We start from the raw sequence: 23,918 nt of genomic DNA, 5'->3' as shown, positions 1-23,918 counted from the left end.
ATAATTACCGTTTGAAAAAAAATAATATGCCAAGTAGTGAAGAAATTAGATTTCTCAGCATTCCCCAAAAGCTAAACTAAATAGGCAGTCAACACAATGCTGTTTAACTGTCAAGCTGAGCCCTTCATTCTCTTCCTTTTTCTCTCAGCATAGTTTTAAAGGATTAGATTCTAGTGAGAGATTATCAGCAGAAATTCCCCCAAGGCCTCAGTTTTTATATCAACTTATAGTGAGGAATTGGGTTATTTTTTTTATTTTACCACGCCCACAATTAGTTATGTTAAGGTTTCATACCCTCAAGCTGGCTTTTATGGGATCTCTTAATTAGGTATCAACAGAGATTAATCACAGAGTTCACATGCAGGTCTTAAAAGGTCAGATACATTTAGTCATTACTAAAGTTTATGTATGTACTGGTTGTAAGCACATCTTTACTGTAGAAATCTTGAGTTGCATTATTTTGCCTGTTTATGACATGGCACCTTTGGAAACTTGGATGTGATTCTGGAGCAAGTCAGGCTCATGTATGAAGCCACCTCTCTGAACTCGCCCCGCTCTCTTGAGAGGAGGATATCGCGTGAAAGCAGGATTCTGACAGTTGGATAATGTTAGTGCCTATGAATGTTTCCTACCACTTTGACTGTTTAATCATCACTCTTCACAGGGCCAAGACCAGGGTGAGGCAAGCTGGGCCGTAGCATGCAAAGTATGAGGAGACACACACTTTCAGAGCCACACTCCTTAGATTTTGTGCACTGGTCACTTGCTTGCCTCACACTTGATCTTTCAAAAAAGCATTATTCCTAGATCTCTGCTGTGTTTGTTTTCTCCCCCCTGCACTTATAAGATTTTTAGGCAGTTTGCACAATATATAGTATTGTGTCATAGGTAGGCTTGAATGGGGACCGAAAGTCAGGGACTGGAAATATTTCAGTTGTTTTCTGCTTGATATTTTAGCCTGGTACATTTTGTTGTTAATATCTTTCTAGTATTTAAGTGGAGAAGTACAAGGTTCTAGATTCATTCATCTTCTTGACAAATATGGGCAGCTTTTTCTGGTGCATGTTCCCATATATGCATGTATTTATGTGTATACATGTTTATATAAAGCCATATCAAATTTCCATGCTATTAGATAGCTATGTGTATCCCATGTATCTATGATAAGGAAGGCAACAGGATTTTATGAATTCCCTCTTGATTTGAGCCCTCTTATAACAGAGGTTAAGGAGTTGTTCTGAAATAAAATTTTCCTTACTCTCAATTACAGATTCAATCTTTACAAACACATCCATAGAAATGTGAGAGACATGCCCGGAGACAGCTGTAAATTGGTCCCCGTGAAAATACAGTTTGGAACTTAGTGTACAATTTTGAAAAATAAAAACAGAAGCAGATCATTTTTACTTACCACATTCAAGATATAAAATAATTAACCTTGAACTGTAACCAAATGCTCAGCACAAATCTTTTTTCAGGTTTAGATGACCTCCTTGTCAGGGATTCATTGAAGCCCTGAACAAGTCTCCCTTGCAGTTAGCCTTTTATCCATTTCAGTTTTCTTGATTAGGTTATCTTGAATCATTAGGGGGTTTATTTATTTTAATAGACACTTATTGGATTCATGAAAAGAGAATTTGGTGACTAAGAAACAAGAGCTGAATATTATCTGGCTCATTTCACACTTCAGAAGAGTCTCAACCAGCTGAAGAGAAATCCTTTCACAGTTACAAAAGTTTGTTTGGGGACTTTATGTGCTTCCGTTTAGAAAGCGAACTGTCTGTGATTAATAATATGAATTTTTCTTTTGAGACGCTCAGAAAACATTTCCTTTTGGTTACATATGCTGACATTTTCTGTATTGAAGATGTGGGTGAGCAAATGGCCTTTTACATTTCTGTTGCAAGAAGCCTTGAGTCATTCTCCTGAAGAACTGTTCATTTGCCGACTTATTCATTCATTGGAGTTCCTAGAGGGGCAAAGGGAGTGGGGGCTATTTCCTATTGGTAGATTGAATTCCCTTGTCAACTCTGTGTTAGACACATCGGGGGAACAGTAATGCCTGTGACAAGGGAAGTACAGCCCTACTTACCGGGAACAGTCATTTACTCTATCTTTTTTGTTGGAGATCGGAGCAGGCTGTGAACCTGTGTTTGTTGCTGAGCAAGTCCTGGTTTGTATTTGTTCTGAAATATTAAAAAACTAGGCAATTTTTCACAAACATAGAATTTAATTTTTTTTAAATGAAAAAACATGGGGAAATTGAAGTCATTACTAGTGCCCTGGGGTAGGGAAGCAAGGAACTTGGTACCCGGTGATGTTTCAGTACCATGGACAGGAGCCCCAGTCTTCCCATTTGCCTCCCCTCCCCCATCCCTTAACCATAAATTTTGGAGCTGGGATTGAAACCCAAACACTGGAATGTATTATTGTTTTGGGAAAGACCTCTTTGGCCCTTTGAAAATTCTCAGCCTTTGGTACGTATTTTGAAGAATATGTAACTCATTTATTGACTACTTGAAATTTTTAAACCTTTAAAACTTTTTATAAATGCGATAGATATTGCCCTCCCTCATTCATTTTAATCCAGGAGAGCTTTAAATTACTCTAATATCAACAATAAAAATAACACGCACAAACACAGAAAAAAATAGTTAAAATCATGAGAACAGATTTAAAAAAATGATTGATGTAGTTTGGTGTTTATGATATATGCCATTTTTTTTTTTTAGAATGAAAACTCCTAGAGGATGAAGTTTATGAAGTAGGTACTTTACTGCTCCCAGGCCATTGTAGGTCCCTGGTGTTCTGGACTTTATCATAGTGTTTCCTCTAAAGATTTTTTGTTAGGAAGGGAAGGAGGAGGGAGGGAGGGAGAGAGGAAGGAAAAAAGAAAGAAAAGTTAATTTTGTCATATCATTCAAAAGCCTTCCATAACTCCCAGGGCCTATAGGAATAAGATGCAATTTCTCTGCATGATATTCTTTATAATCTGACCCCCACCTCCATTTCTATACTGTAGTGTAGCGCCACAAAGTTGCCTCGTATTTCCCTGATGTTACAATTTTATAATTCTCTGCATTTGCTCCTAATGTTACCTCTGCTTATAATATGCTTCCAATCACTTCCTCTCCCCACCTGGTGAAATCCATCTTTATCTTTCAAGGTCCACCTTATATGTCATATTTCCTAGGATGATATTTCCTGAGCTTCATATCATAATTACACTTCCTTACTGGTGACCTCAACCTCTTAAGTAAGAAGTAATAATGAAATTAAATGATACATGTAACACATTGCATGGCACACAGTAGAGGGGTGGTCAACACAAGATTATAAACTGAATTAGTGTTCTGTGAGAATTCTATCACTGTTTAAATTTATATAAGAGGTAAATTTGGCTCACCCCATTTTTTTTTGTTTTTATCACATTCATGCTTTAGATATGCGAAAACAAACCTCAGAACAGGATTACTTTTGAAAAGTAATGCTCTTCTCCATCTATAACTCTTTGAATTGGAGGCTGTAAAACATTCCTCTAGGCTAATTTCTGTGAACTCTAATAATTTCAATTCAATCTAACAATTGTCTATTGAGCAATTTTTGTTTTATGGCCAAGAACCCACACTCTCCTCTGAAAATGCTAAAATGAACAAGACACCAACACTTTTCCTCCACCCCCATCAAGAAGCTGACTGTTTTAATGGGGATGCAGACATGGCAACAATAATCGTAAAATTGTGAACGAGAGTAAGCAAAATGCTCTGGGGTTATGCAAGAGTGAACAACCAATTCATATGGGAGATCAAGTGAGATTATGTCAGCTGAACTTTGAAGTACAGCTTCTCATGGGGAACAGAGAGTTGAGTATGAGACATTCCAGCCAAGGGAGTGATGTGAGGAATACTAGCTGTGCCCAAACACTTGTAATTCACTCCACCTCAGTTTTTCCATACTAAAAAGCTAAACTGACTATATGAGTATTCAGCCAACCTTTGGTTCAAACTTAACAGCCACTTTAAAAGAGAAATCACAAAACTACATACCTCACAGTTCATGCATGGCGATGGGCCTATACCAAGCATATTCAGGGACTGAGGAGCTCACCGTGGCTGGAACAAAGTCAGTAGGGGAATTGGTGGGAGATGAGACCCTGAAGGAAACACAGGAGCAAATTGTGGTTTTTATTGTTGCCTCTTGTTAATGCTTTTGAATTGGGAACTGGGCGTTGTCTCCCTTAAGTAAATAATAAGATGACCACCTTACTAAAATATAAACTATAGTGTTATTGTTCATACCCCAAAAAGAAATGATGGCACGTTTCTTCAAGTAGTGAGGATCCTAATACATTTACAACATGATTTGCTTTGTAAATTTAGATTGACGTGCAACTTTTCAGGAACATGTGGATTGTAAACAAACTATATCTTGTTTGGTGTGAGTGTTGCCTCACCTGCATAGTTGGAAAGGGTGATCAGACTTGTTTTTTCTACTGAGGGAAATATATTTGATTAAGAGGCTGGTGAGATGCTTAAATTAGATGGTAGTAGATATTATTTGCATATGTACTGAATGCTTGCGAACTCTTTAACCATTGATTGTGAGGACGCAGCCTTTAAAATTATATTCCTTGTCTGGGTCATGTTTTGATGGTAAAAGAGTTTTCATCATAAATTCCTTGGCATCATTACACTTAGGCTCCAAGTATATTTTCCTATGTAAGTTCCAGGTATTCTCCATATTTCAAAAACAGTTTGAACAAATTTTAGACTCACAGAAATGTTGTAAAACAGTTGTTTCCCTGTATCCCTCACTTAGCTTCCCCTAATATTAACACTTTACAACATCATAATGCAGTTATCCAAAACAAGAAATCAACGTTGTTTTAATACTATTAACTAAACTAAAAACTGTATCTTAATTTCAGTAGTTTTTCCACTAATATTCATTTTCTTTGTCAGGATCCCATCCAGGAACCTCATTGCATTTTGTCATTATTTCTCCTTAGTTTTCTGTAGCCTGTAATCATTCCTCAGTCTTTTCTTTCTTTCCTTCCTTCCTTCTTTCCTTTCTTCCTTCCTTCCTTCCTTCCTTCCTTCCTTCCTTCCTTCCTTCCTTCCTTCCTTCCTTCCTTCCTTCCTTCCTTCTTTCTTTCTTTCTTTCTTTCTTTCTTTCTTTCTTTCTTTCTTTCTTTTCCTCCCTCCCTCCCTCCCTCCCTCCCTCCTTCCCTCCCTCTCTTCTTTCTTTCTTTCTTTTTTTGAAATCACCTCACCATTTTTGAAGAGTACTGATTTGTTGTTTTGTCGATCATCTCTATTTGGGTTTTTCATGATTTGAAATGAGGTGATGCATTTTTGGCAAGTACCTCAGATTATATATTGTGTCCTTCACAGTGCATCGTATCACAGGGGTCGTGGTATTGATGTTGACCTTGATCACTCGGTCAAGGTGGTTTTCCTTTGTACTTTAACTTTACAGGCTAATTATTATCTGCTGTTTCTGACAAATGACAAGGTAACAGATCATGGAATGTGGAGCTGGAAGGGAACTTAAAGACCATCTTTTGTAAACCCCTCCTTTTACAGTTAAGTTTCCAGAAGTTCCAGGAGGGTAACCACTTGCTTAAAGGTCATCCAATTATTTAATGTCAGAGGAGGAACTTAGCAGTTAGGTTTCAAGGATCCAAGTTGAATGTTCTCTGTGCTTCCTAGCTGAGCTCAAACACTTACAATTCATTTAGCCTCAGTTTTACCATACTGAAAAAGCTAAACTGACTATATGAACATATAGTCAACTTTTGGTCAAAACTTAAAACCAGACTGAAAGCGAAATCACAGAGAGGTATATACCCCACAGTTCTGAGAGATATATACCCCTCCCAGAGTTGGCCAAGGCTGGAAATTAGATGAACTTCTGTATCAGCATTTCTGAAATGAAAATAATTCTCCTGGAATGCTCCGCAAAACACATAGGGAACAACAACAGAAAACCTACTTGAGATTTTTAACAGAAAAAGGAGATTTGTTTATTAATAATTCATGAGTTCCCATTGAACATGCATGACAGAAACAGTGCTATTCAATAGAGAATACTGTCATCTGTCACTGTTTTATTTGACATTTACACTTTTTTTTTTTTTTTTGCCTGATACTGCAAAACTTTCTTGGATGGCATGCAAAAATTATATAAATGAAAAAAATCCCAATGTGGGGACTCTTCATCTCTTCTGTGATGGGTTCACTCACAATTACATACCATGTGTGTTCATGCAACAGCGAGGCACTTTCTCGCATTCATTAGCCACCAGACAAGCTAATAAGAGACCGATTGTGAAAACAGAGCTAAGCATCCCAAATGGACTGGTGGAAGGATCATGTGAATAAAAAGATGGAGGGTAAGATGGGAAGTGAGGTGGAAGAATAGATTTCCAGAAGGTAAACATAAAATAGGTGGGGTGAGCAGTGAGTCAGTGAGAAGAAAGAAAATCATGGCTGTCATGAAGAAAACTGACAAAAATACATTGCCATTTCAAATGCAAAATAAATATTTATAAAAATGCATTATTATAGGAGCTCCACTAGTAGGGAATATCAGCATTTAGTAGAAGAGCAAGTTAGAGTTAGAGCACCTTGCAATTTTGTGCTGGTGTAAGGCTCTTGACAATCTTTCTGCTCTGTAGGTTAGTTATTATTTATAAAAATCACAGAACCAGCTGATACATTCATAAGCTAATTATTGAAGCAGCTGGGTACACATGGTGCAATATGTCCAAGGCTGTGAAGTATCACAGATTTCTTGGGGCCTGCTGTGGTGGGGGTGCGCTGTTGAAGGCTCCATCCCTTAATCTGATCAGCCAAGCAAACACTTTGTGGGGAAACTAGATTAATAACCCTCTAAATACCATGAATGTGCTTTATCTTCAAAACCGGGTTCCCTTAAACATGCTATTAGCTCAGCTCCATCAGGGATTTGAGGAAGTTCTCTGGTGCCCCAAGAACGGGGTCTTGTTGGCTACCTCCCTGTGCCAGAAATTAATTTGGTTTGCTTATGTCTGCACACATGATCACACTTGTGTCTAATCTGCTCCCTAATAGCTTCAAGGTCAGGACCTTGCATGTCAGTGGGCAAATTGAGCACTACACTTCTTAAAGACTGATGGCAGACAGCACACAGTCCATAACGAGGCCTGTAGTTTGTTCTAAGTGATTGTAATGAGTGCAGATTATAACAGTGCATATAAATCAAATGTGCCAATGAATGTTGTGTGAGACATTCCAAGTATCATAAGTGGAGATACCACTCAGCTGTCACCTGTCTCTTTACAAGCTGTGGCTTCTTCCCACAATGCGTTTCACTCCTCAAGCAGAACAGCAGGTGTCCTCCTTAAGGTCTGGGTATCTCAGAACTTCATCTTTTCATAGATGTAGGTTTTTGTTTTTATTTTCTGTTAAAGGATTGGTCGCCATGCTGTAGTCTCCCCGGGGAGATGTTAAACATACCTGTTTGAAAGCGTTCAGTTGGAGACTTATTCAGATCTGTGAAAAGACAGAGAAATAGAAGCTTATTTTTTCCACAGATGGTTTATTTTCCATTTCAAGAATTCTTTCCTTTGTACAAAGAAACCCTTGAGGAAACACTTTGGGACTAGGAGATTTTTAAAAATACAATTTATTTTCTGGTAGGAATTAAAAAAAAAATTGTCTTCAATCTTCCTCTGTGTTGCACCTTGAAAATCAACCATCACCTGTCTGTCAATTGAGTTGAAATTAAAATAAATATATATGAAAATACTTGGAAAAATATTTCCAAGCAAATGATTAGATATCTTGTTTTCATTCTTCCTAACCCTCTAACTCTCCCCAGCTCCCAGTTTATTGCAAGAAAAGATCAGGTCTGAGCAAATGTGGCCTCTCACTTGTAAAAACAAGGCAGTGTTGTGTTACAGATTAGTTTATAAATCCCCAGTGGCTTCACAGTTCAGTGCCTACAGCTGCTGCAGATGGGCCTGGGTTTTTGTCTCTTCGCGGTGCTGCAGCCGGCATTTGAAGGAGAAAATGGAATGATCAGGTTATTAACATGGAGGCCGTGAGGAAGAGGCTGTACAATGAGAACAGCTGGTGTTGCTGTCTTGGCTGATGCAGCGGAGATAATCAAATCTTGCCTTTTTTGGGGTAAAGCAGAAGATACAGTGGAGAGTTAGACAAACAACGGCTTGATATTATATGGGGTTTTTATAATGCGTGTCAGGAACTTTCATTGGCTTACAAGTTATGCTATAGAAATGTATTGAGGTTTGGGATTTATATTTAACAAAGTCATTTGTGTTTACGTATGCACCTTTTTCAGAAAAATTCTTAACTCTTTTGCAAGAGACATGATGTGGGACAGTTCTTGTTTTTAAAATTAGCGATGTAGCTTGGAAATGATGCGTTAGATAGCTACTGGGTAAAATATTTTGACATGAGTCAGTGAGCGATGTTGACAGCAGCCTCTGTATTATTTTCATATAATCCATCATTATTTGCATTGCATTTTCTTTCTCGTGCAGTTGTGAGCAAGAGAACATCCGGATGCCAGAGTTGGGAGGCAGACATTTGCAGGTGTAACCCACCTGACCAGCTACCTCCCTTCCTGCAGGTGTGGCTGTGGTGGGAAGGTGATGGTTAGGAGGGCCTAGAGCCCAAGGCATTAGAGATGGAGCAAATATACATTGTTTTTCATTCCAGCTAAGGTTGTTGCTTCTATTTTGTGGAATTATTGATAATTGTAAGACTATTTTCTCCCTACAGAATTCAGTGCTATTGGCACTTAGACATATTTTCTTCTTTAGAATTTGCCATTCTGTAATATATATTTGTTCATCTTCACTCTTTTCTTGGGATGGAATACCATCCAATGGGGTAATTACAAACATTGCAGCAGACCAACATGAATTTACTTTTTTTCTGAGAACTGAGTAACTATAATCTTCCCTGAGTATCTTTTACAGAGGAACTATAATTAAGAATATAGTGGATAGGAAGGTTGATAAAATAATTCAAGAGTGACGATAACACAAGAGTGAAGATTCTCGAGCATCGGTGTAAACCACCTACATGGTCATTGGTTGGTTTTCATAGTTGCCAGTCCGTTTCAGTATCTCCCCAGATTGGTGGGAACAATTTTGACGGGAAAAATATGAGAAAGTGGGATGGCACTTGTCTGCAGGCAAGCCATCTTCTGCTGCTCTGTACTCTGCAGGTTAACTCAAGGGACCTTCTCTCTCTCTCTTTAGGGTTGGCTGTGTGAACTGCTTCGCTGGAAGGAGAATCCCAGCCCAGAAAACCGCACTCTCTGGGAGAACCTCTGTACCATCCGTCGCTTCCTGAACCTTCCCCAGCATGAGAGGGATGTGATCTACGAGGAGGAGTCCAGGCATCACCACAGCGAGCGCATGCAGCATGTGGTCCAGCTTCCTCCCGAGCCGGTGCAGGTCAGTCCCCGCGCCTCCCAGTCTGGGCAGGGCTGTCCCTGCTAGCAAATGTGGAGGGTCCAGGGAGCACACCACACCCATTCCCGTAGGAAGGAGCCATGGGCCTGAGGACATAGTGGGAACTGTGTGTGTGAGCACACATGCTCACACAGAGAAAAGTGAGAAGTTGAATCCAAAGGCAGCTCCTTTTCTGAGGGCGTTTTAACTTGGGGGATTGTGAAGCCAGAGCACTTGAGCAGAATTAAATCACCCAATCAGGAAACAATTCATAGTTCCCATCAGTCAATTTTCTAAAGAAAAAACTCTGAAGTAGCCAATGAATTGGTTCAAAATTCCTCAAGGAATATTTGTTTAGGCTGAAGGAAAGAAATAGCCACATGAGCCAGAAAATACAACTGAACTCAACTGAAGCTTTGAGAGAAATTGTAATGGCTTTTATTTAATTGTAATAATTTATTTGGGTTCCATGTTTTGTTTACTTAGTTTTTGCTACCGTTGAGAGGAATATTTCTTTCTAAAAGTAATTGAGTGTAACTACTGACTCTTGCTGTAGTCTAAAATCAGTTACTTTCAGGAAGAACTATTAACTAGGGTTTCCACGGTTGCACTTCTCAGAGTTTTGCCCACAGATTATTTTGGGGGGTTATGATATTTGTCCTACTGCCTAGTACTACAAATTCCAGCTGCCACCAAAGACGACCCTTTAAAGTCCCTGAATGTCCTTTGGTGTAGCAAGAAGAGGAAAATTGAGGCAGGAGTGCAGGTACGTGTGCATGTGTGTGGGAAGAACGGAAGATAAGATGAGGAGCATGAAAGAAGGATGGGGGGTAGTTTCTTGACCAACATGTCATAGGAGAGGTGGTGAAGGACGCAGGGAAATGCTCTACCTGAGGTTTCCTGTCATCTTTTCTTTGCTCCTCCACCTGGGGGAGGAGCCAGAAATGAATTGGTTCCTTGAATCACTTTTCATCCAAATATTGGTATCTCAGTCAGTGCTTTCATGTTTTCATTGGTCAGTTTCCAGAGTCATAGAGTGAATCGTCCAAATGATTAGCCGCATGAGTTAATGGAGCTAGAAGCATCTAGAGGCAGTTTCTTACGCTATCCACAGTGAACTCTGAGTGGGTGGCTGATAAGGGCACTGGGCTAATACGTGGCAGAGCCCACTCTCCTGGCTCTGAAGTGGTGCTTAGGGTAAGTCATTGTCCAGAGCCGAGCCTCAGGGCTTACCCTTCTGGACCCACTGTCCCCCAACCTCTTTTTGTCCTTTCCTGGCTGGGGCCTCATCCAAACCCCGGAGCACCTCCCTATAAATATTTAGATCGACATGCTTGAGCCACACAGAATAGTGGTTTTCAGACTTTGAGATTTAGTAGAAATTAAAATTAAAGAGGAGCCCAATATAGCCACCAACTTTTCATTTTGGAATATAAATTTATACGAAAAATTCAAGGGAAGCTTCCATTTATTATCCATATATTTCATAAAATAAAATATCTTTTAATAACAAAAAATGAAAAAGATGGCCTAAGACAAAAGATCTTACAAACTGTATGAGTTCAGTCATATGAAAAACTCACTACCACCCTTGTTTTTCTCATGTTGATGTGAACTGGTTAAAGCTTCTATGTTGAACCTAGTCAAGGCCAAGGACTAGTTTCAGGGAAAGCCATTGACTTTGGACGCTTTGGTCAGGGTCCATCTTGTTTAATTCAGACAAAGTAGAAGTAGAACAAGAGTGAAAAACTAATTGATTCTTGACATTAATAACATCCCATTTTTGTTCTATTTTTTATTTGAAAGTTGGAAATTTAGAGAAGTTTGAGATAAAAATACTGAAACCTATTTTCCATTATAACCAAGGACTTCCCTTCATTTGGATGATGGCTCCTATACATTCCTGTCTTCATTTTTTTGTTCAGTCCTCACCTTGATGAGGTCCCCATGTTTAGGTCGCTAAAGGGTATTTAATATACTATTTTGTCATTTTTCTGACCGTTTTTAGTAAAGTAAATCTTAGAAGCAGACAGCTAATTGATTTATGAGTTTTTATTACCTTTTGTGATAGTATGTCAAAACTAGAGCATGCTAACAATATTTAATGGCTAAGAAAGAGTCAATCTGTAGTTTTCCTTTTCAGTTTTAAACACTTTGTGGCTATTAACATTAACTTCTGATATCACTAAGAGGATTCTCTTGTTTTATAAAAGGTTGTTCCTATCACTCAGATCTTAGCTAAAGACTTTACCCATAAGGCAATTTTCTCTACACGGACTTTGCCTTAGTCATTGACCTTGAGCCCATAACTCCTGTGAAACTCTTTAAATCGGTCACTTTTTCTTTTACTTTGTGCCTGTCTCTGAGTGACACAGCTTTGAATGCTGCATTTTGTTTGTCAGCAAAATACAGAGCTTTGGATTAATTATCTATTATCTTCATCATATGAAAAATGAAGAAAAGTAACTGGAACTCCTGAGACTGGAGAGTACAGTTGGCAGAGCCTCTGTGACTTGGGAAGGACTATATTCAACAAGATCCCAAACTACTAAGAAAGGCCTGTAATTGCCTAAAAGTTAAGCCATTGGACTCAGGGTTGGAATTCCCTTGGGTCCCTATACCAACTGACATTTTAAGGAGATGTAATTGTTTACATCTTTTTAGGAGTGTGTAGCGTAGCACTGTTTTATGAAATTATCTCTTGTCTAATTAGGCAGAAAATGCACCATTATTAAATTGTTAAGCATAGGTGAAATCAGTGATTATTAAGAGCTTCTGATATCTGTAGTATATTAAAAGACATGCAGAAGTCTGCCTCACTGGGGTCCTAGGAGAGTGCCACTGAAATTTCTTTCAGTAGTTAGGGCACACTATTCCCGATTTTTCTTCAATGGTAAGGATATGAAGCAGTGACCTTTGTGCATAATTACCCACCAGATTGGTCTGTTGAATTAGGACCCCACAAAGGTACTAGATAAAAAAGGACCTTAGTGCATCCCTTCCTGCCCTTCCGTGCTTTCTGTGATGTTGTGAGGTCTCTCCTCACAGAAGAGAGGACATTTTTCTTGCTGTTTGCTTGCAAATAGTTTACTAATTGATAGGCTTATATTGCCTGCAGATGTGTTTCTGTTTTTAAGCACACAAAGGGTTTTAAACATTTAAACCCACATTTAAAAATGAGGAGGTTTCACATAAAATCTGGATTTCACATAACAATTCAAAAAATTAGAAGACCTGACCCATTGGGCCACGTGGTTGGAGCTGGTACCTTCTATGCAGGGCACACACCCACTGTCCTGTTACAAGACCCTCATCCCCCACACTCTGTGTACATGCACACACATCCCATTCACTTTGTTCATTTAGGACTTACTCTTGTCATGATGTCATGTCACTCCGGCCCTGTAAGGCCACCTTGTTCCTGTGACTCCAGCTCTACATCCAAGGCTGCTTGGTTCTCATTGCTTTCATGGTAGCCATTTTGTGCCATTGATTTTTATAATCCTAATGCCTCTCAGTATCCTTTGCATGCTACCAAGAAGTGCATGCTTGATGCTATTTCCCTTCAGAGATGAAGCGAGTTGAGGCCAGGTTGGGCTTGGGGCCACTGAGGAGTATTGTCAGCCCAGAGCCTTGGGGAGTCCCGGAAGTGTAAGGTGGTGCTTCCTCAGGAATTCTGATCTCTCCAGGAGATGTGTAGCTTTGATGTCATACTGAATTACTGTTTCTCCACTTTTCAGAATTCTAAGTCTCTTCAGAAACCCCCATGTAAGTCCCTGCTGTGTGGAAGGTGACTTTCCAGGCTCTGAAAACACTTTGTAAAATAGACCCCTCTATATCATGCATCCTCAGTAGGGGCAATATTGCTCCAGTGGGGGAAAACTGTTTCTTGGGCAACATAAAAATCTTCAATTTACAATGGTTTGGGACCCTCTAAAGGGAGATATTCGGTATATCTCTGGTATTAAAATTTCGTGAAGCAGGGATAGATGATTAAAAAAAAAATCCCTAAATAGGTTCCCTCAGGGGATAATAATATGAAATACTAATATACATAATGTTTTTAGTCCATGTAAATATAGCTCAAAGGAGACCAACATAGGTGAGATGACATGGTAAGGCAAACTAAAACATTCCATGAAAAAGATGAAACCAGTTCCATTTTTCATGCCAAAAGTTGGGAGACAAAATTATTTCTTGTGGTTGTAGTGATTTTCTCCATAGTGGTTATTAGGTCCTGAGGCCCTCTATGAATGAATATCCTCAACTTAGAATAAAAAACTAGTTAGGTCAGACTATTCATTGTTACCAACTCCATTTTACAATTGGAAAAACTGGAGCAGAGACGTTGAGCCTTGCCTGAAGCCAGAATCGTCAGCTGAATGAAAACGCGGGCATTTTTGGCATCCAGTCCTTCCTCCGACCACACTTCTCTCTTAATGCACTAGAGAAGAAAGGACGTTGCTCACGCTATGACTAGGTCACTGAGTGGGGTTGATTGGGGAGCATTTGCCAAATTGTTCATGTCTGTGTAGTTCGTGCTTTATTGCTTTATTATATTTCCACCACAGTGTTTCCATGGGTTATTTTGTAAGTTCAGGAATTCTGAACTTGCTGCTGTGTGGTTTCCTGACAAGTACTTGTTTTAAAATTCCATGCCGTACATTGAGTAAGAATGTGAGACCTGGTGGGGTGACAGCCGACACCAGCAATGTAACTCAGCCCCTCTGGATTGCTGCCCGTGCAGGATTCTCAGCGTTTTCTAAGTCACCAAGTCCTTGTCATTGGTTCCTTGTCAGCAACCAGTGGTTCTCAACCAGGGGTGACTTTGCCCCTCCCCGCCAGGGGATATTTGTTAGTGTCTAGAGATATTTTTGGTTGTTGTAACTGGGAGATGCTACTGATATCTGACCAGTAGCCAGGAATGTTGCCAAATATCCCAAAATACACAGGACAGCCTCCCAAACAAAGACTTATCTGGCCTACAATGTTACTAGTGCTGCGGTTAAGACACTCTGGTGTAGACGTATATACCATTCATTGCCAACAGTGTAAGGTTAAAAAAAATAATAGTTATCGCTGAGGCTGATTCTAAGTTTTTCCTATACAAATTCCAGTAGTAATGGTAATGATGATAATGATGGTGATTTCCACCGGCAGCAGCTAACTGTTTTGGGATCCAGGCTTACAAAACGTGAGATATTTACATGTCTTATTCTTTTCAAACCTTGTGAAAAACCGAGGGTGGGGGGTCATTGTTGTTGTTGTTGTTGTTTTAACAACTACTTTGACATATGAATAACTGAAGCTTAGAAAAGTTAAGTAACCTGCCTGAAGTGAGACCGTAAATTCCCATTTGTCTACCTTCAGAGTCTGACTTGTGTGCTGGAAAGAACTGCTGGTGTATAGCAACCAGCATTTCCTGAATACCTGCTATCGGTTGTCTGTATTATGTAAACCTGTTTGTGTGCCTAATTCAATTTTTAATCATTCTACTGAATAGATCTAGTTTTGTGAGCTTTCTTTTTTGCAGGTTACTTAACATTTTGAAACCTATACCCTGGATGTAATATCAAAGAACTGATGTGACTGAAACTGTCACTTTTGTCAAGGTTTTCTGAGATAGCTTTAGAATTTGACTCTCATTGCTAATGTTTACGGGTACTTGAAATCTATCGTTAAGCCCTAAGAGTTCGATCATGCCATTCTACTCCAGCAATAGCGATATCTTGATTTGTGAATTTGCTTCCAAAAGGACAAATTCTAAGAAAAGAAATAAATAAGCTGTTTAATTAATCAATTAAGGATGTTTGCAAATTCTCTAACCCAGTTACTAGAATTTTTTCCACCTTGGATTCATTCCAAGCTCTTGTGCAAAGCTGCTGTCTGATTGTGGCTCCAGAGTTTTGAAACCTTCCTCTAGTGCTGAGGAGAGATGCAAATGAACACTTGCCATTTTTAATGAAATATTGCAGCAGTTTGGATAAGTAGGTCTTCACTTGGCAAAACTTTGGGAATCTCTGACCATCATAAGAAGCCACATTAGTTTGTTTTCTTTTCTTTCCTATTAATATTATGTTATCCTGCTTGCAATTATTCTTCATTTCTATGATACCAGTTAGCTTTTCAACATGTCCAAACTTTTTAATTTGTCATTTGGGAATATAGAGAAGACTTGGAGGTCATTTGCAACCATTCTTTTTCTTCTAGGAAACGGACATTTCTGTTTTGGGTTGACCTTGTTCTCAAGTATATTGAACATGTTTCAGCAATTACGTCAGAAAGCTGAAAACCTCATTGGAGTCGATAGCCAATAGATTAGACATTAGCTATGGTTTCATTTTTTTCCTAGAGATTTAGGCAAGTTGCTTGCCTACTTTTGAAATGTAAAAGTTTCTTACAGTTTTCTTTTACAAGACATTCTGTCAAAGAATGTCCAGCTGAAGAAATTTTGACTGAATTATTGGCGATATAGTAAAGGAAGTTGAGAGTGATAGAACTTCATGAAAATTCAGGTGTAGGTCTATGAACATGGTTAGGTTTCTCTGAACCTGGAACTGGGAATTCAGCAGCTACAGGTCATGCATTCATCCGCTCCGTCGCTGTCTTGGACATAACATACCTCTAACCCATGTCGGCTTCTTTCTACTATCCAGTTTTTCTTCTCACCATCATCTGATCTTTATCCCTTTGTCTACCTTATAACTTCGGCTTACTACTCATAGTTTCTCTGAATTATAATTCTGCCTCCTCAAAACCTTGGCCTACCCATGACCTCTGCCTTACCTCATGACTTATCTCTGTGACTTTATCAAATCCAGCTTTGGTGCCCACTCCATATTTACTACTTTAATTTCTTATAAGAGGGAAATTGACTGGCTGACCTTATTATTCCCCTGGAGAGAAAATTTCTTGACATTTAATGTCCAACCAGTCATGTGAACGCTTAATTTGGAAAATACTGCCTTTTAAAGGTAGAGTTCTGTTTGCAAAATGCTAGAATAATCTCAAGAAGAATGAGAAGCAGCAAGCTAAGTGGCTGTAGACAACCTGAAGGTAACTTGTGAATGGGATGCCCTTGGGCTGGGAAGTTAGGGCCACGTGGTACCCTGCACTTAGGGCTCCTAGGACCCTGCACGTAGCAGGATAGATGGTTGTGGGTATGATTAAGAAGTCTGATATAAAATTCTCATATGAAGAGAGATTTATATGATATTTTATGTAAAGCAACATGGACAAGTAAGCAATAGGAAACCAAGTGGTAGACAACATGCCTGGAGCGATTTTAAATTCCATGTGTATTCAAAGTTTTATGCCTTTTATTTTATTGAAAATTTTTAAACACTTATCATGTCCATCCGTGTTTTCAGGTACTATGCTATTGATACTGATAGAAAGAAACTTAGAATTTTATAGTAATCCGTTCTGGGTCTGCTTATGCATTTCTTTAAAGCGGGCTCATCATTTTAGTAGGCTAATCATTTGAATAATTGGAGTTCACTTTCTGCTTCTCATTCTTCATGGGGTTGTTCTAGTGTTTTTGCCAAGCTGAGTTCTCTGTATGAGTGACTGAACCTTCATAGCACACCACTTTCCAAATTAAACATCCAGGCTTAGCTGCTGGTTGGAAATGATGTGTCAAACAGCTGGGTTGCACTTCTCCCAGTGTTTTCCTGCCCCGTGGGAACCTAGAGAACCTTGGTTTCTTGAGTAGCTTGCTCTCCCACAAATGCTGTGTTTCTTTAAGTAATAGTCTAATTTTGATATTTTGCATTTCTGAGAGGCAGTACAATCTCCAGTTCACACTGTGGATTACTGATACACTCCCTGATTTGTAGATCCTCAAAATGAATGGAAGGTACTTTGTCCAATTCCGCTCAATTGGGAAAGGGAAGAATCGGGGTTAGCTGTGTCATTTACATAATATTATACAAACACTGCTTACTGATGCACATCTCTTCACTCTCCAGTGATTGGACGTCACTGAAATCACTAATATAAAACAATCTTTCTCTATGTCTATTTTTAAAAGTTTTGAGACAGCAGGGTACTTCTTATACACATTGTTGTATTATTTTCCTCCTGGTGATCAAATGAAATCAGGTATAATATAAAGCCTGTAGCACCTTGGCCTTTTCTTGATGTTCTGATAGGAAGATTAAACATACTTAACATAGTACTTCTGAACGTAAAGCTTAGTTGTCCTCCTTTCTTTCCTTCTGTCCCTCACTCCTGCCCTCCTTTCTTTTTTTTCAATAATCTGAAATACTTTTTGTACCATTAAAGATCAGAGGGCCATGGCTAATAAATTTTGTGAAGGTGCAAACTGATTAAATATGAGCAATATGGAGCAAATTGTGAGAGAGGCAACATAGAGAAAGAAAGTGCATTAGAATGCATTCTTTCTTCTCCCCAACCCACAAAAAAACAACAACAATAAACTTATACTAAAATCAAGAGAGTTGTGGATATTGATGTGTCATTGTTTTAATGTGGCCTTGCCACATTTCATCTGTGAGAAAGAAATATACTTCTCTAGATGTCTAGCAAAGTCTGACTTTTGGTGAAAATGATTAAAATTGATTGAGAAAACTGTTTTCAGGCCTCAGGTTACAGACATGATTGAGAAGACTGGCCATTTTTATTCCCACATTTTTACTTATTTATTAAACAAATATTTGTTGAACTCCTTCCATTTGCCAGGTGTTATTCTAGGCACTACTACGTGTATTACAGTGAATAAAAGAGAAAGAATTTTACACATATTTTGAGCAATTTTTGCCGTTGCATTTTTAAATAAACTTCTATTTTCTCTCTGGCTACCTTGCCTTAATCTAGAATTCAAACTATGAGTTAGTCCATAAGTTCTATTTCTTTTTCTGATCCTGACCGCAGGTGACATCTCTTTGCTTCATTTTTTTTCTAGCTGTTTTCAGAGTGTACTGGATAATATCTTTAAAACATGTGGAGCTTCTCTGAGATAATATTATCTTTAAAAAAAAAAAAGCATGTCTATTTGAAGGTACCAAAGTAAACAGACCTTATAGAATAGATTTTTCTGAATCTATTCTATAGAGTCTCAAGAGATTTACATAGCTCTACAAAGAATCGCATAGATAGGTAGATAGATAGATGGATAGATAGACAGAGATATATACATATATAGACATATAGACATATTAGTGATCGAGTGGCATTTTTAAAGACAGTTTTGATGGAAAACAGATAGATAATAAGTATGTCTCTTCCCCTCCTAGTTTTTCTCTGACCACACAGACAGACATTTTTTTTATCCTGGTCATGTTCATTCTCCACACCCAGGATGACTTCTCCAAGTAGCAACCTTGTTACTTGACACTTGGGTTATGGGCTAATTTGTTGTTAGTATTTGACCCGACCCTTGAACAGAACCACCTGGCACATTTGGGCCTGTGTTGGTAAAGCTGTGGCCCTTGGAGGCTGTGTGAACTAGTTCCTTTTACTAATGAGCTGTTGTGGCAGAAAAACACATGGCCTAGGACCATGCGAGCCCATTTCACATTTTCTTCTTAAATTTTCTGTCAGAGTGCTTCTCATTCATAGGTGATTGTCGACTTGAAAAGTATTTATTGTCTTTGCAGAAGAAACAGAAATGCACATCTGCAGAGAAAGGCTTTCCCACATTGATGAAATTCTCATCATTTGACTGTTGGATCAGAGCATGGGTGCTGGTTGCACACACTTTGATTCAGGCCTACTCACTCAAACAAGTTCATAAATCTGAGAGAGGGTTGCAGCTGAAACAGGGCATGAGGGTAGCGTGGAAAGCTCAGTCTTAGTTGCCCTTCTGAGACTTAGAAGCTACTTGCTGGGAACCTGGTAGAACTGACAAACTCCATCCACAAATACATACTAATACAGCCAGTTGTATAAGATTTTAGATTGCCTGATTCAAAGCTATTTTAATAAAAACCTGTGATTACCTATGATTAGTCTCTAGCCCTAAGGAACTAGACTCTGCCTTGAGAGGAATAGTTGAAAACAAACCACAAGCCCACACCTGGTAGAGTATGCATTAATTCTGAAACAGTCTGATGTATGTGTATGTAGGAGTCCCTACACTGTCTCTCTGGCTACTGAAAATTTAACTTTCTGGGGCATCAATTTATCCCATCACACAATGGGGAGCAGAACATTATCTTATTAAGTTCAGCAGGAAGCAGACTGCTGGGTTCCATTCTTACTCATTATATGGCCTTTGACATATTCTATCACCATCTGAGACTGTTTTCTCAACTGAAAAATGGGGATTCTAATACTTATGGGATTTTTATGAGAATCGTGAGATGTATTTAACTTGGTAAACTTTGAAGTAGCACACAAACATAAGGGGTTGCTATGTGTCCTACACAATTTCACACTGACAAACTACATCCACAAATACATACTAATATAGCCATTTGTATAAGATTTTAGATTGCCTGATTCAAAGCAATTTTAATAAAAAGTAATATATGCAAATGAAAATTAGATTTCTTTTAACTTCCCTTCGTTCCTTTTTCAACATTAGTGACGTAAATTGTCAAAGAGCTTATCTGAGTAGACTGTAACAGTGGTTCGGCCAGAAGTGTTGTGGCAGAAAAGGAGTGTGGCAGAGGAGGAGCATGGATAACGAGGAAAGAGTGCTAGACCTTCAGAACACATGGCTTTGCATTCTAAGGCCACCACTGGAATTGCAGGTCTCTGGTCTTGCAGAGGACACTTCAATTTTTTGGAAATAGTGATAGTAATCCCAGACCTGTAGGGTTGAGGCTTACATGAGAAGGTGATTGCATGGAAGGCACCTGAGAAATGATAGTAGAGTCTGAGCATTATTAGTATTAATATTCAGGATAAAGGAACTGATTTTACTCAAAAAGTTTCACAGTTGAACCATGGATGGTGTCTGCATATAATTTTGTAACTAGCCTTGCCTCTGCTGGGTGCATGTTGTACGATTGTTTTGAGACAGATTGAGAAATTCAAAGCTGTCTACTTTCATTTGATCTTTCTACATTTCTGAGCTCTTTTAAAAGTCATTATACTTTATTTAAAAGTGAGAATCTTTCTTCTTATCCCTGGATAAAATCCCTTCAGAGCATAATAAAATGCATTAGAAATGACAAAAGTGGGTTAGTATTTTTATTTTTAATGTTTTTAGCTTGAAAAAGCAAAAAGACCACTCAGCTTCTGGATAGACTCTGGGACTTATAGTGTTCCTCTCACAGTGCATTAGAATCCACAAAGTTGTCATGACGCCGTGCAGTGACATTTGAATTTCTTTGGTCCAGTATTAAATAAGCATCCTCCACATCACCAGCTCTATGCCAGCCTCTGATGGACTCAAACAAGGGAAAAGAAATTTTCTCTGGTCTTGAGTTGCATAGAGGCCACCAGGGAAATGAATACACACTTTTGCAGAGTAGACTGAGTTAGTGATAGGTTGAGCCAAGATTCAGAGTTCGCTAAGATCCTACAACACTCTTTAATGGATCATTCACACTGAAAATAATAATGGGTGGTTTTTGTGTAAGTGATTCAATTCCTGGCCTCCCACCTGGAATTCTACCTCTTTCCCTCCCACAAATGCAAATAAACAGGAGTGGAAGTATGTATGAATAGTGTCATTGTAGAGGGGATATAGAATCAGCTCCAATTTACGAAAAACAAAACAAAACAGAAAAAATAAATACAAATTTTGCTATTGATGGTAACAAATTATTTGAAGTGCATTTTACAATAAATGTATGAGTCATGGCTCCATGACTGAGAGCCACAGGATTAAGAAACTGATGATAAATATAACCGTTTGATTTTAATTTTGAAAAATTGTGACGTCTTGCTTACATAATGGTAAAAGTAAATCCAAAAATACAAACCATAAATGCTTCTTTTTAAAGCAGGTCCTTCTTATTATAATTTTTAAAGCACATTTAAAATAGATGACTGAGATTTGCTTAAATCTAAGTGTAGTATGACATTATTAAAGTAAAAAGTTCTCAAATATTTAAAATTTTTCTGTGTTTGTTACGACCCCTCCACCCCACTATCCCGCCACCTCTTGCCAAGACTTTCTAGTCTGCATTTCAGGAACTAGAGCACCTTGTAAAAAATAAAAATTACTTTCGATTTTCAATGAACTTTTAATGGGAAAAATGATGATATGGTAAAGAAAAGGTCCCTGCAAGTGACATAGATTGAGGTCACAGGGCTGGGCATGTGACTTTGGATGAGGGGTTTTACTCCTTAGTTTTCTTACACTGTTTTTGTAAACTGCTAAAACATGGGTTAGGTGATCCCAGAGTCTCTTTTTATCTGAAACATTCATTCTGTGAGTTGGTTCATCTATTTCTGATCCTCATCTAAGTATTTTAATGAAAATGTGAAAAACAAAGTGAAAAAAAAAACCAAAAACATGTTGCTCCTGGGAGGTTCAAATTCATTTTGGAAAAACAAATTAGCAACAAAATAAAAGATTATGCACACCTTACATGGGCTCAGAGAGATTCAGTTGATTGTCTTATGATTGATAGCTAGGACAACTGCAAGGGAAAGCCAGCCACTGAGTTTTAGACTATCGTAGCCAAACCTACCTACTGTGGCTCCTCAGCTGTTTCTGTTTAGTGTGGAAATCTAATGTAGCTGAAAACTACTGCTGATTTTTATTAAGTTGAAGTCTGGAACTTCCCCTTGTAATGATAGAAAAGCACACTTTCAATTAAAGGAAAACTGCCAAAGTTCTGAAATTCATTTATTTTATTATTACTCAGTTTAACCCTAGAAATGGGAGATCAAGCAAACTAGATAGATTTGACAGTTCTAAGGTCACAAGTTCAGTTTCCTCACAAGTTGTTTCGAGATCTAATTCACTACAAATCATATAACCTTTCCCCTTTTGATATGGAATCTTTTATGGAATTATATATCACGTCAGGGTCATCCTCATCACTTTGGAGCTGGGAAACTGACAGGTAAATTAGACCAGGCACAGGATTTCCAGTGAGCAAGTCTGGGAGGCAGCGGACGGGTGTTGTATCATTTTCTACAGCAGACTCAGGGCGTGCTGCAGTGAGCTTAGACCAGCTTGCAGGAACTTATTTTAAGTTTTCAGGAATTTGAAAAGCCTGTTTTCATACAGGCTTTTTATGCAGACCTGTTTTTGTACAGGCTTATATAGAATAGAACTGGTCATGATGGGATTATTCACTCTACAAAAATTGGCAAATGATCCAATTAAGACTTTTTTTCTCTAGAGAGCCAGTTGTTTAACATTTACCAGCACAACACTCAATAGACTACAGTTAACATTTTTTTTTGAAGCTGTGTGGGTATCCATGTATTTATTTTTCATAAACAAAACATGCCGAAAACCTTTGTATAAGAGAAAGGTCAGGTGTTTCTAGAACTGAATGGCTGAATGGTATTACAGCTCACTTGGTCATCTAGATATCAAAAATAGTTTATTCAAACAGTAGTTTCTACTCTGTCCCTTTCATGGCTTCCTTTACTTTGAATTTTATTTCTTCATGTTCAAAATACTCTGTGTAATTTCTTTCTGTATGTAATATACAAGGCTAACTTGAGTATCTGTTAGATTCATTTTGCAGAATCTGAACCAAGTAGCATAATGAGTCTATAGTCTGTGATTTTCTAGGGTGAAATACCCAACATTTTTAAGGACTCTAGGTAGAAAATGGAAAACAAGTTAGTTTAACAGAGTTTCTTTCTTAAACATAATAAACTGAACCAAGACAGTGCACTTCAAAATGAGGAGTCAGTTATTTTCTTAAAAAGTACTCTAAATCTAGGAAGCTAAAATCCATGATGTGAACTCTTAAAGATAAATATATGTGCATATGGAAAGGTCTTTCTATTTCTATTATGATCTAAATGAACAGAATGTGCTAAAGTGAGCATATACTTGTACTGTAGAAGTGTAATATCTACATGCGAAGTATTTTTTAAATATCATGTTTCTCATTTCAGTTTTTTGACAATTCACGTCAAAAGTGTACTCAAACGTGTGGTGACAGAAGAATGGAAAGAAATCATGGTAGACAAATGTCAAATAGTTCCATGGAGGTGTAATTTAGGGGGTACACTTTTGAGAGAAATCTTTGAGTTTATGCTTCAGATAAATAAAAGCCTCCCAACAAGATAGAGCTAAAATACTTAAACAGTGTGTGTAGTTAATACAGTCACATCCTTAGTAATGAAAGGAGAGAAGCAAATTGACAGATTCTTTGGCTTGTAAAACATAATCTGGATCGGATGCATTGGTATGTTCTATCAATGGACAATTCTTTGCTATAACTTCATATTAGAACTGCTGATATACCAGGGGAGAAGACGTTTTCTTATCACTTTATTTGCAAGAAATCAACCACTTTATTTTGAGCTCCTAGAACAGATATACTACAGATGGATATGC

General features: G+C 38.3%; 1 protein-coding gene across 1 annotated transcript in view; it reads left to right on the top strand.

Moving 5' to 3' along the window:
- Nucleotides 1-23,918, top strand: part of SATB2 (SATB homeobox 2) — a 169,744-nt gene that overhangs the window by 128,763 nt on the left and 17,063 nt on the right. The window contains exon 10 of the mRNA XM_081052223.1: nucleotides 9,275-9,472. Coding sequence (XP_080908349.1) covers nucleotides 9,275-9,472 — 198 coding nt within the window. The remainder of the gene's footprint in view (nucleotides 1-9,274; nucleotides 9,473-23,918) is intronic.

Source organism: Rhinolophus hipposideros, assembly GCF_964194185.1.
Source record: "Rhinolophus hipposideros genome assembly, chromosome: 6".
Lineage (NCBI taxonomy): Eukaryota > Metazoa > Chordata > Mammalia > Chiroptera > Rhinolophidae > Rhinolophus > Rhinolophus hipposideros.
This window is presented reverse-complemented; position numbering and strand designations above follow the sequence as displayed.